This window comes from Pongo abelii, chromosome 1 (assembly GCF_028885655.2).
Source record: "Pongo abelii isolate AG06213 chromosome 1, NHGRI_mPonAbe1-v2.0_pri, whole genome shotgun sequence".
In the NCBI taxonomy this organism is placed as follows: domain Eukaryota; kingdom Metazoa; phylum Chordata; class Mammalia; order Primates; family Hominidae; genus Pongo; species Pongo abelii.
Window position 1 is genome coordinate 116,695,562 of NC_071985.2, and position 12,999 is coordinate 116,708,560.

The 12,999-nt window shown below is 38.1% G+C and overlaps 1 protein-coding gene across 3 annotated transcripts in view; it reads right to left on the reverse strand.

Moving 5' to 3' along the window:
• Nucleotides 1–12,999, reverse strand: part of SLC22A15 (solute carrier family 22 member 15) — a 90,213-nt gene that overhangs the window by 66,040 nt on the left and 11,174 nt on the right. For 2 of the 3 annotated variants that reach the window (XM_002810376.5, XM_054529095.2), the window contains exon 2: nucleotides 9,098–9,310. The exons of the other annotated variant lie outside the window; for it this stretch is intronic. In XM_002810376.5, coding sequence (XP_002810422.1) covers nucleotides 9,098–9,310 — 213 coding nt within the window. The remainder of the gene's footprint in view (nucleotides 1–9,097; nucleotides 9,311–12,999) is intronic. 3 annotated transcript variants of the gene reach the window in all.

Below are 12,999 nucleotides of genomic sequence, written 5' to 3' on the forward strand. Positions count from 1 at the left end.
CAAAGAGATAATAACAGAACTTTCCAAACCTAGAAAGAAAGACACCAATAGTCAAGTACCAGAAGGTTATAGAACACCAAGCAAATTTAACTCAAATAAGACTACTTCAAGACATTTAATAATCAGACTCTCAAAGGTCAAGGATAAAGAAATGATTCTAAAAGCAGCAAGAGAAAAGAAAAAAAATTACCTATAAAGGAGCTCCAATATGTCTGGCAGCAAATTTCTCAGTGGAAACCTAACAGACCAGGAGAGAAAGATATGATATATTTAAACTACTGAAGGAAAAAGACTTTTATCCTAGACTAGTATATCCAGTAAAAGTATCCTTGAAACATAAAAGAGAAATAAAGACATTCCCAGACAAAAGCTGAGGGATTTTGTCAACACCAGACCTGTCCTACAAGAAATGCTAAAGGGAGTTCTTCAATCTGAAAAAAAAGGACATTAATGAGCAATAAGAAATTACATGAAGGTCGGCTGGGCGCGGTGGCTCACGCCTGTAATCCCAGCACTTTGGGAGGCCAAGGCAGGCAGATCACAAGGTCAGGAGATCGAGGCCATCCTGGCTAACACGGTGAAACCCTGTCTCTACTAAAAAAATCCAAAAAATTAGCTGGGCATGGTGGCGGGTGCCTGTAGTCCCAGCTACTCAGGAGCCTGAGGCAGGAGAATCACGTGAACCTGGGAGGCAGAGCTTGCAGTGAGCCGAGATTGAGCCACTGCACTCCAGCCTGGGCGACAGAGCAAGACTCCATCTCAAAAAAAAAAAGAAATTACATGAAGATACAAAACTCACTGGAATAGTTAAGTACACAGACAAATACAGAATATTATAACATTGTAATTGTGGTATATAAACTATGCATATCTTGAGTAGGAAGACTAAGAGATGAACCAATCAAAAATAATAACTACAACAACTTTGTAAGAAATAGACAGTATAAGAAGTTATAAATAGAAACAACAAAAAGTTAAAAAGCAAGGGATGAAGCTAAAGTGTAGACTTTTTATTAGTTTTCTCTTTGTTTGCTTGTTTTTGCATAGTTAAGTTGTTATCAGTTTAGAATAATGGGTTATAAGATGTCATTTGTAAGCTTCATGGTAACATAAAATAAAGAAACCTACAACAGACACACAAAAAATTTCAGAAAGAAATTAAAATATACCACCAGAGAAAATCATTTTCACAAAAAAGAAAAAAGGAAGGAAGAGAAAACCACAAAACAACCAGAAAACAAATAACAAAAGGGCAGTAGTAAGTCCTTAATTATCAACAATAACATTGAATGTAAATGGACTAAACTCCAATCAAAAGATACAGAATGGCTGAATGGATTAAAAAAACCAAGACCCAATGATCTGTTGCCTATAAGAAACACACTTCACCTATAAAGATACACATAGACTGAAAACAAAGGGATGGAAAAAGATATTCCATGCCAACGGAAACCAAAAAAGGGCAGGAATAGCTATATGTATATCAGACAAAATAGATTTCAAGACAAAAATTTTTAAAAGAGACAAAGAAGATAATTATATAATAATAAAGGGGTCAGTTCAGCAAGTGGATATAAGAATTAAGAATATAGGCCAGATGCGATGGTACATGCCTGTAATCCTAGCACTTTGGGGGGTGGAGGCAGGCAGATTGCCTGAGCTCAAGAGTTCAAGACCAGCCTGGGCAACCCCATGAAACACCATCACTACCAAAATACAGAAAATTAGCTGGGCATGGTAGCACACACCTTTAGTCCCAGCTACTCGGGAGGCTGAGGCATGAGAATGAATTGAAGCCAGGAGGTGGAGGTTGCAGTAAGCTGAGATCATGTCACTGAACTCCAGCCTGGGTGACAGAGCAAGACTCTGTCTCCAGAAAAAAAAAAAAAAAAGAACAAAAATATATCTGCACCCAACACTGGAGCACCCAAATATATGAAGTAAATATTATTAGGGCTAAAAAGAGATAAACCCCAATACAATAGTTGCTGGAGACTTCAGCACATCACTTTCAGCACTAGACAGGTCATCCAGGGAGAAAAATCAACAAACATTAGACTTAATCTGCACTATAGACCAAACGGACCTGCATTATAGATCAAATAAATATTTACAAAACATTTTATCCAATAGCTGCAGAATACACATTCTTCCATTCTTCTCCTCAGCAAATGGATCATGCTGAAAGACAGACCACATATTAGCCACAAAACAAGTCTTAAAAATTTCAAAAATATTAAAATCATTTCAAATATCTTCTCCAATCACAATGGAACAAAACTAGAAATCAATAACTAGTGGAACTTTGAAAACGATATAAACACAAGGAAATGAAACAATATGCTTCTGAATGACCAGTGGGTCAAAGAAGAAATTAAGAAGAAAATTTAAAAATTCCTTGAAACAAATGAAAATGGAAATACAATATACCAAAACCCATGGAATACAGCAGTAATAAGAGGAAAGTTTATTGCAATAAGCATCTACATCAGAACAGTAGAAAAACTTCAAATAAATAACCTAATGATGCAGATTAAAGAATTAGAAAGCAAGAGCAAACCAAACCCAAAATTAGTAGAATAAAAGAAATAATAAAGATGAGAGAAGAAATAAATGAAATTGAAATTTTTTAAAAGTACACAAGATCAACTAAATGAAAAGTTGTTTTTTGAAAAGATAAAACCAATAAACCTTTAGCTAAACTAAGAAAAAAAGAGAGAAGACCCAAATAAATAAAATCAGAGATGAAAAAGGGGACATTACAACTGACACAACAGAAATTCAAAGGATCATTACAGGCTACTATGAGCAACTATATGCCAATAAGTTGGAAAACCTAGAATAAATGGATAAATTCCTAGACACATATAACTTTCCAAGATTTAGCCATGAAGAACTCCAAAGCCTAAATAGATCAATAACAAGTAACAAGATCAAAGACATAATAAAAAGTCTCCCAGAAAAGAAATGCCAGAGACCCATTGGCTTTACTGCTGAATTCTACCAAACATTTAAAGAAGAACTAATACCAATCCTACTCAAAGGACTCCAAAAAATAGAGGAAGAGAGCTGATTCTACTTCCAAAATGATCCTTCGAGGCCAGTATTACCCTGATACCAAAACCAGACAAAGACATATCAAAAAAAAGAAAACCTAGAGGCCAATATATCTGATGAATATTGATGCAAACATTCTCAACAAAATACTAGCAAATCAAATTCAACAATACATTAAAAGGTCATCCATCATGACCAAGTGGGATTCATCCCAGGAATGCAAGGATGGTTCAACATATGCAAATTGATGTAATACATCATATCAACAGAATGAAGAACAAAAACCATACAATCATTTCAATTGATGCTGAAAAAGCATTCGATAAAATTCAAAATCCTTCATAAAAATCTGCAAAAAACTGGGTATTGAAGGAACATGCCTCAACATAATAAAAGCCATATATGACAGACTCACAGCTAGTATCATACTGGACAGAGAAAAACAAAGTCTTTCCTCTAAGATCTAGAACAAGACAAGGATGTCTATTTTCACCCCATTATTCAACTTAGTACTGTTAGTCCTAGCTACAGCTATCAGACAAGAGAAAGAAATAAAGGGCATCCAAATTGGAAGGGAAGAAGTCAAATTACCCTTGTTTGCAGATGATATGATCTGAAAAAAAACTAAAGACTCCACCAAAAAATTATTAGAATAGAAACAAATTCAGTAAACTTGCAGGATACAAAATAAACATATAAAATCAGGGGCATTTCTATATGCTAACAGTGAACAATCTGAAAGAGAAATCAAGAAAGTGATCCCATTTACAAAAGCTACAAATAAAATAAAATACTAAAAAATAAACCTCGCCAAAGAAGTGAAAGATCTCTACAGTGAAAACTATAAAATATTGATGCAAGAAATTGAAAAGGACACAAAAAAAATGGCAAGATATTTCATGTTAATGGATTGAAAGAATCAATATTGTTAAAATGTCCATACTACCCAAAACAATCTACAGATTCAATGCTATCTGTATCAAAATACTGATGACACCTTCACAGAAACAGAAAAAATCATTCTAAAATTTATATGGAACCACCAAAGACCCAGAATAGCCAAAGCCATCCTGAGCAACAACAACAACAACAACAACAAAACTGGAGCAATCACATTATTTGACTTCAAATTATGCTACAGAGCTATAGTAACCAAAGCAGCATGGTATTGGCATAAAAAATGTTGGAATTATAGGAGGCTTCCTCGATTTGATAAAGAGTATCTATAAAAACCTATAGCTAAAACTGCACTTAATGGTGAAAGACTGAGTGTATCCCTTCTAAGATCAGAATCAAGACAAGGATGTCCACTCTTACCATTTTATTTAACACAGTGCTAGACATTCTAGCCAGAGCAATAAGATAAAACAAAAGGCATACAGATTGGAAATGGAAAAAAAAAAACTGTCCTTACTTTTTATATGACTGTCAAGAAAATCCCAAAGAATCTTCAAAAAGCACCTAGAATTAATAAGCAACAACTTAGATGAAATGGACTAAGTCCTTGAAAAGCACAAGCTACACAACTCATACAATACAAAATATATCATTTGAATCACCCTATATTAAAGAAATTAAATTCATAATTTTAAAATTTCCCAAAAGAAATAATACAAGATTAAGATCAAAGGATACAAGATTAACATATAAAAATGAATTGTATATTTATCTATACTAGCAATAAACATGTAGAAACAGAAATTTAAAATACAGTACCATTTACAATCCCTCAAAAAAAAAAAGAAAAAAATATTTAGATGTGTATCTAATGAATGAATCTAAAACCTAATGAATCTAAAAACATGTTCAGGGTTTGCATAGTAAAGATATGAAACGCTGATGAAAGAAATCAAAGACACTCAAAATAACACATAGTGTTGACGTATTGGAAGACTCAGCATAGTAAAGACGTTGATTCTCCCCAAATTGATATGCAGGTTTAACACAACGTCTATCAAAATCTCATAAATATTTTTTGGTAGATATATACAAAATTATTCTAAAATTTATATGGAAAGGCAAAGGAATTGAAATAGCTAAAATACTTTTGAAAAAGAATAAAGCGGCAATCTATCCCATTCCAAATCTGCTTATATAACTACAGTAATAAAACTAAGCCTAGATGAATCCGCAGATAATTATGCTGAATAAACAAAGCCAATCTCAAAAGGCTTCTACAATATGATTCCATTTTTACAACATCCTTAAAATGAAAAACTCATAGTATAAGAGGGCAGATTAGTGGTTACTAGCGATTAAGAAAAGGGTAAGGGATGGGAGGAAAGTGGGTGTGGCTCTAAAAGGCCAACATGAAGGATCCTTGTGGTGATGGAAATGTTTTGTGTCTTAGCAGTGTCAGTGTTAATATCTCAGTTATGATATTATACTATGGTTTTCCCCATTGGGGGAAACTAGGTAAAGAGCACACAAAATTTCTCTGTATTATTTCTTGCAACTGCATGCAAATCCACAATTATTTCAAAATAAAAATTTTAATTAAAAATAAAAGGACCCAAGAGGCAGCTTGAAGAGGTTCCCACTGGTAAATTAGGAAAAATTTGAGTTCCAAAATAATTCAGAGCTGTAATAAATTACAATTCATTGAAAAGAATAGGAATCCAAGATTATATACATATGGTTGATAAACATATAGGCAAATAGGCAGACAGAGACAGACAGACAAGGGAGAAGAAAGGGCTGTTGCTTACAGTAGAAAGTATGCAAGCTAGTAAATGCAATGGAAGTGCTGGAGTTAAGAAATAATCATTTTGGGTTGGGACAGTAGCTCACACCTATAATCCCAGCACTTTGGGAGGCTAAGGAGGGGAGATCACCTGAGGTCAGGAGTTTGAGACCAGCCTGGCCAACATGGTGAAACCCTGTCTCTATTAAAATACAAAAATTAGTGGGGCAAGGTTGCAGGTGCCTGTAATCCCAGCTACTTGGGAGGGTGAGGCAGGAGAATTGCTTGAACATAGGAGGCAAAGGTTGCAGTGATAAGAAACAGCAAATTTATATAACCTGAAAGTGATTCCCCATAGTTCTCTATTCCTTGAAAGAAAGATAGTAACTGACAGGGACAGGGGAGACTATCAGACAATACCTGGAATGGCTAATCAAAATTAACGTCACCACTAAGGGCTGATGGATATAGTGTGTCTTTTGATGTGATACCCTGAGAGGGATACATTATTTATGTACTATTCTGACTTGGGATGCAAAACCAACCCGAATGAGGAATCATCAGACAGATCCAAAACGAAGAACATTCTTATTTTGAAAAAGAGAAGAGGTATAGATGCTTTAAAGATATCAATGTTATAAAAGAAAAAAAAAAGGCTGAAGGTCAAAAGATACTAAAGAACTATCACAACTAAATGTCATGTGTGATCCTGAATTGGATTCAATACATGAGAGGAAAATACAATGCTATCAAGGATGTTATTGGGTTAAGTGACAAAATTAGGTATGGATGGCATACAACTAGGTATAGTTTAAATAAAACTATAGTATCAATGTTGAATTTCTTGACATTGATAACTGTGATGTGGTTATGAAGAGAACATCCTTATTTTTAAGAAATACACGCTGAAGTATCTGGGCATAAAAGAACACTAATATATGCAACTTTCAAATGGCTTAGGAAAAAACAGAGACAATAATAATGCTAATGAGGTAAACTAGTAACAATAGATGAAACTAAAAGAGATAAGGGGATTCTTTGTACTATTCTCGCAATTTCTTTCATTTGAAATTATTTCCAAATAAAAAAGGTTTTAAAAAGTATTTGGCTATAATTACTCACCAAAAAGAACCTAAAAGATATATATGTCAATTTGGATTCGATATATTCCTAAAAAGCACAATAATTAAGAGCACAGGCTTCTGAGTTCAGACAAATTTAGCTTCAAATCCCAGCTCTGCCATTATTAACTAACACTGACCTCAAGGGGTCTCCATTTTTTAAATCTGTAAAATGGGGGAAATGATTCCTACCTCATAGAATTACTTTGATAATTAAATTTTACATATATCACAATATCTGGCATATCATAATCATTAAACAAAGCTGTTTGTTATTTTAATAGGTTAGGAGTGGTGGTAATGGTGGTAGTGGTGGTGGTGGTGCTGGTGGTTGCTATAGGCCACGGAAATACAAAGATGACCAAAACATGGTTTCTGACCTCAAAGAACTTGTAGAGCTGAACCACAAACAACAGTCTGTAACATAAGTGCAAATAAATTAGTACTAGAACAGAAACAAAAGCATATTTACTCCTGGGGAGTTGGCTGGGAAGACTCACAGGGAAGGTGACACCGAAAGTGAGCCTTAGAGGGTAGGTAAGGATTTCACCAGGTGGAAGCCAGGGCAAGCGGTGAGAGCTTTCCTGACAGTAATAAGTTATGCTGAGAGCTTGGGTCACGTGTGGGAAATAGTAAATATTTCCATAGGGGTGAGAGCAGGGGAAAGTGCAGAGTGGGGCTGGAAAAGTACACCTGGACCAAGCTACGAAGTGTGAGAGGTCCTGAATGTAACTCATAGGGTCTCTACTGTGTTCTGTGTGCTGTGGGAGAATCACTGGAGGTTTCTAAGTGAAGAGTAACGTCAGGAATTGCCATCAGAAATGCTGCTTTGGTGGTCACTCAAAAAGTTAGTCTAGCAAGTTTTAGGAATGGGGCACTCCATGGGGGACTCCTAAGAAAAGGCCAAGAAAACATCATCATTGGCATGTCTCCCCTTTTTTTAGTATGCCTCATCCAAAGCAGGATTATCAAAATAGTCAACAACAGGTAAGGCTGGCTAGGCCATGGTGCAGACATACAGACAGACAGACAGACAGACACACACACACACACACATATGCTCTCACACACTCACACACACAGGAGAGTGGCTTCCAGAAAGGAGTGGTCAAGGAATTTTGGGAGAGCTAACTAGCATGGCAACCAGAACTGAGAGCTGGCAAGGGTCCCAGAGGCCCCCTGTTGTACCAGCCATTTACCCCATTAACTGGATCATACGGTCCAAGGATGGGGCCAGGGTGTCAACAGACACATGGGTAGCTTAAGAGGAGCAGGCAAAGTAAAGGAGAGTATTTCTACATTTTAACAACCAACACCAGTGCCTTCCAGCTGACCACGAGATCTGCCCCCATCCAGGGTTTCTCTTCACCAGACCATCTACCCTCAGATTCTTTATCTCTGGCTGGCTCAGAAGGACCAGAAACTTCTCTCTGGCCAGCAAAGCCCCCTTGAAAGTAAGGCTTCCTGACCATACTAGGTGGTACTGTCTGTGTTTTACATTGTATAGTCAAGGTGCCCCATATGGTCTACACACAGGACTGGACTTAAAAATGAACTATGGGCCAGGCGCGGTGGCTCATGCCTGTAACCCCAGCACTTTGGGAGGCTGAGGTGGGTGGATCACCTGAGTCAGGAGTTCAAGAGCAGCCTGGTCCACACGGTGAAATCCCATCTCTACTAAAACTACAAAAAAAAATTAGCCAGGCATGGTGGTGGGTGCCTGTAATCTCAGCTACTTGGGAGGCTGAGGCAGGAAAATTGCTTGAACCTGGGAGGCAGAGGTTGCAGTGAGCCGAGATTGCGCCACTTCACTCCAGCTTGGGCAACAAAGCAAGACTCCGTCTCAAAAAAAAAAAAAAAAAAAAAAAGAACTATGGGTGTTATATATGAATCGTTACATTTCCCTGTGTTAATTTTTGCATATTTAATAAAGAGAGATTAAAGTTTTAATTCACTTTTTAAAAGGACATCATAATCAACATACTGTTCTTTTGGAGTTTGTATCTTTTCATCTAACTAGTTTGGAAAGATTCAAGCTTCTCCTATGTGTAGTAAGAGGAAAAGGAATGTGTTCTCATGGAATGTTCTCCTTTGATACATTAAAACCTTTAACTTTTAAATTTACTAGAAAGTTATTTGAAAATGTGGCTGATATTTCAATCAGCAAGACAAAAAGAGTAGCTCCATCTGGACAAAGAGAGACATTTATTTAGTGATTGGAACAGCCTGTTGTTACCTCCGAGGCGATGGAGGTGAAGCTGCTGCTGAAATGCACGTGCTTATGGATCTCACTGCCGTTGGCTGTCAGGAGCCAGTCCCCAAAGGCCTGGTCTTCACCAGCTGACTGGTTACCGTGGCTCTGATTTGGCAGGAGCTCTGCCAGGTCCCAGTGGTAGGATGGCGTGGCCCCAACCAGTGCAATAAGGATGGCCTCCGTGGCCACGTAGAGCTGAAAGAGCAAACACACAGAACCAAACACTGCAGACATTTGCCATCAATGTTGAAGACACTTAGTAGGCTTGCAAACCTTGAAAAATCAGTGTCTTGCTTTTGTATTTTTATGAGCTACAGATATAAGCCACACCAGAAACAAAGGAGAAAAACATGAAAAAGAACCTTTGTGATCTACCACGAACAGAATCATTGGCAATCCCACTTGTAAAACACTTTATACTTTTTCAGAGGGTTTTCTTTCTTTGAGATATTTCTGTTGCTAAAGACACTGCTTATATGGTTATATGCTTATATGGTTCAAAAGCAGAAGGGCAGGGAAAACATTATTCGCTCTGATTTAAAAGAGTAACATTCCAGCTATTATCTCTTCAACACTGTATCTTCAGGTCAGATAAGCATTCACTAGGGGGCTAGAAGTATCTTGGCCTTGGATTCATGATCTAAACGAGAGACTTTCTGTAGTATAATTGTCTCAGAAAACAATATATATTGTATTGTTTTACTAAAGCAAGTAAGCATAATATGTACTAGAGTAGGCACTATTTTAAAATATGATATACAGTTCATAATAAGATTTTAAGAAATTCAAAGTCCCAGCTATAGATATTCATTTTGTAACATTGAGTTGTACTTAGTCTTGGTTTGATCTAACCATAGTTGTCCCCCTGCAAAGAAAATATATTTCACGCATTCATTCAAGAAACATACTTCACACATTCATTCAAGAAATATTTATTAAACATGTATGCCATTTGTCACTGTTCTGGGCTTTACAGCTACTTAAAATTGGGTTTACAAGTCAAGCCCTATTGCAATCTTTTTGTGCTACGGATTTTTAGTATTAACTCCCATTGTTGGACAATTATTTCAAGTTTAACATTTATTAAGAAAACACATAATTAGTCTGCTCCAGAGTAAGACAATCTAAACAAACTATCCCTATTAACTTAGAACTTGATGTCTTAAAATACCTTTAATCATCACTCCTGCAGTCCCAGCACTTTGGGAGGCCGAGGCAGGTGGATCACTTGAGGTCAGGAGTTTGAGACCAGCCTGGCCAACATGGTGAAACCCCATCTCTACCAAAAATACACAAATTTTCCGGGTGTGGTGGTGGGCACCTGTAATTCCAGCTACTTGGGAGGCTCAGACAGGAGAATCGCTTGAACCCAGCAGGTGGAAGTTGCAGTGAGCTGAGATCACACCACTGCACTCCAGCCTGGGTGACAGAGCAAGACTCCGTATCAAAAAACAAAAAACAAAAAAACAGATGTGATGTTTCCATTCTGGGTAAGGCTGAGAAGATCTAAGGCATTCTCAATCTACTTTGAGTCCATCGACGGTGGGCCTCTCTGGAGAGGTACAAAGCTGCCATGGGTCAGGATGCTGTGTGATTTATTATACACTGCAAGGGAAAGTAAGTTCCTAGACTTATATGTTTCCTGGCTCCTATTTGCATACTGTTACAGAAGTTTTCGAATAGGAGGTAATCAGCTTATAAAAATAAAAACCTTACTAATTATAAGAACAGATAGATTACACATTTAGCAGCAGCTATAACTACAAAGCCACTTACACCCATTTAGTAACTGCCCCTGATTATTATACTCTGCTGAAATTTAATTGATGGGTATAAAGCAATGAAAAACATGGGGCAAGGGAACTCGGGAGGAGAGGACTCGAAACACACGTTCTAGTGAATGCACAGCCTTCAATTAGGCAAAGCAAACTAGTCATGTTTTCTAAATGTAACCTTTCCTACCTTTATTCATACCATTCGCTTCACCTGGAAGGCACTTTCTCCTGCTGCAAATGTTTGAGCTTTCCCCATCCTCCAAGATGCAACACAGATATCACCTCCTCCATGAAGCCTTCCTTACTATCTTGCTTGTGTCTCCAGCCCCTCCAGAAGTCCTCTCCTGTTTCTTGCTGCTCACTCCTAAAGCTCCATCTAGACTTTTGAGAGCATGAACCATTTCCTTCACTGTATTATATTTATGTATTTGCTTATCTTATTTTGTTCTGTTGAAATATACTCTCCTTAAAGGCAGGATCTATGTCTGATTCACCTTTGAGCTTCCAAAGCAAATAACCCAGGGCCTACACACTCAACATGTGAACGAATAAATGACCAGGATGGAATACAAATAACAGCACATGCCTTTATAATGCTAACTATGTGCCAGGCACGATTCAAAGTTTCTTTTGAATATATGTTAACATATCAATTTTTTTTTTTTTTTTGAGACTGAGTTTCGCTCTTGTCACCCAGGCTGGAGTGCAAGGGTGCGATCTTGGCTCACTGCAACCTCTGCCTCCCGGATTCAGCGATTCTCATGCCTCAGCCTCCCGAGTAGCTGGGATTACAGGTACCTGCCAAGGCGTCCAGCTAATTTTTGTATTTTTAGTAGAGACGAGGTTTCACCATGTTGGCCAGGCTGGTCTTGAACTCCTGATCTCCAGTGATCCACGTGCCTCGGCCTCCCAAAATGCTGGGATTACAGGCATGAGCCACCGTGCCTGGCCAACATATCATATTTTTATCTGGATTGTTCTAGGATAAGCAACCTTATAGATAAAAGAAGAAATGCTCCAAAGGGTCCTCTAATCTGAGGCATGGTCCATTATGAAGGATACCATTCTCAATAAAGCCAGTTTGGAGAAAACAACTCAAAAACAAAGTGATGTTGCTATATACCTTTATTCATAATGTAGGGAATAGTGAAATCTACCTAATCAGTATTATCTGTATTAATCAGTATTAACCAGTTTTCTTTCTAGCAACCTGCAGGCAGAATAGGCACTTTCCACTTTTCTCATCTTCTCTGTTCTCCTCCCACTCTTCACAATGTCTTCCTTACCCACCTCCTGTGCATGCACACACACCCACATAAACACACACACACACACACACACACACATACACACATCCAAGGCCCTCACAGAACACACAGGTCCACAGCTTTATGCCACCAGAAGAGTCAGAAACTTGCAACTCTTCTATGCAGTGCCAGCCTCAATAAAACGGTGTTAGCCTTTTTGTCTTCTCCAGTACCCATAGTCACGCTTACTTTTGCTAACCATAAGGGAGACAGAAGAGGCAGGCAGTAATGATACTGTTTCATAAATGCTATGAAAGGGGTACTGTGAGAAATTAGGTCAGAGAGGCAATGCTTCAACACTGCATTCAGATTAATACTATGTCCTCGGCCCGGTGCAGTGGCTCACACCTGTAATCCCAGGACTTTGGGAGGCCAAGGTGGGTGGATCATTTGAGGTCAGGAGTTCGAGACCAGCCTGACCAACATGTTGAAACCCTGTCTCTACTAAAAATACAAAAAAAAAAAAATTAGCTGGGCATGGTGGTACATGCCTGTAGTCCCAGCTACTTGGGAGGCTGAGGCAGAAGAACTGCTTGAACCCGGGGGGCAGAGGTTGCAATGAGCTGAGATTGCACCACTGCACTCCAGCCTGGGTGACAGAGAGAGCCCCACCCCCCAAAAAAATAGGTCCTCTATTCCACAGTCACTTACACAAGGGTCATATGGTCATAGAAAGTCAAAGATGGCTTAGCATTAACTAGCCATGGGGAAGAATCACCTACACGTAGAATATGGGGGTGGTTCTCTTTGGTTTGCTATCTTTGGCTGTGACAAATTCACACAGCTCACATCGTATTCCTTT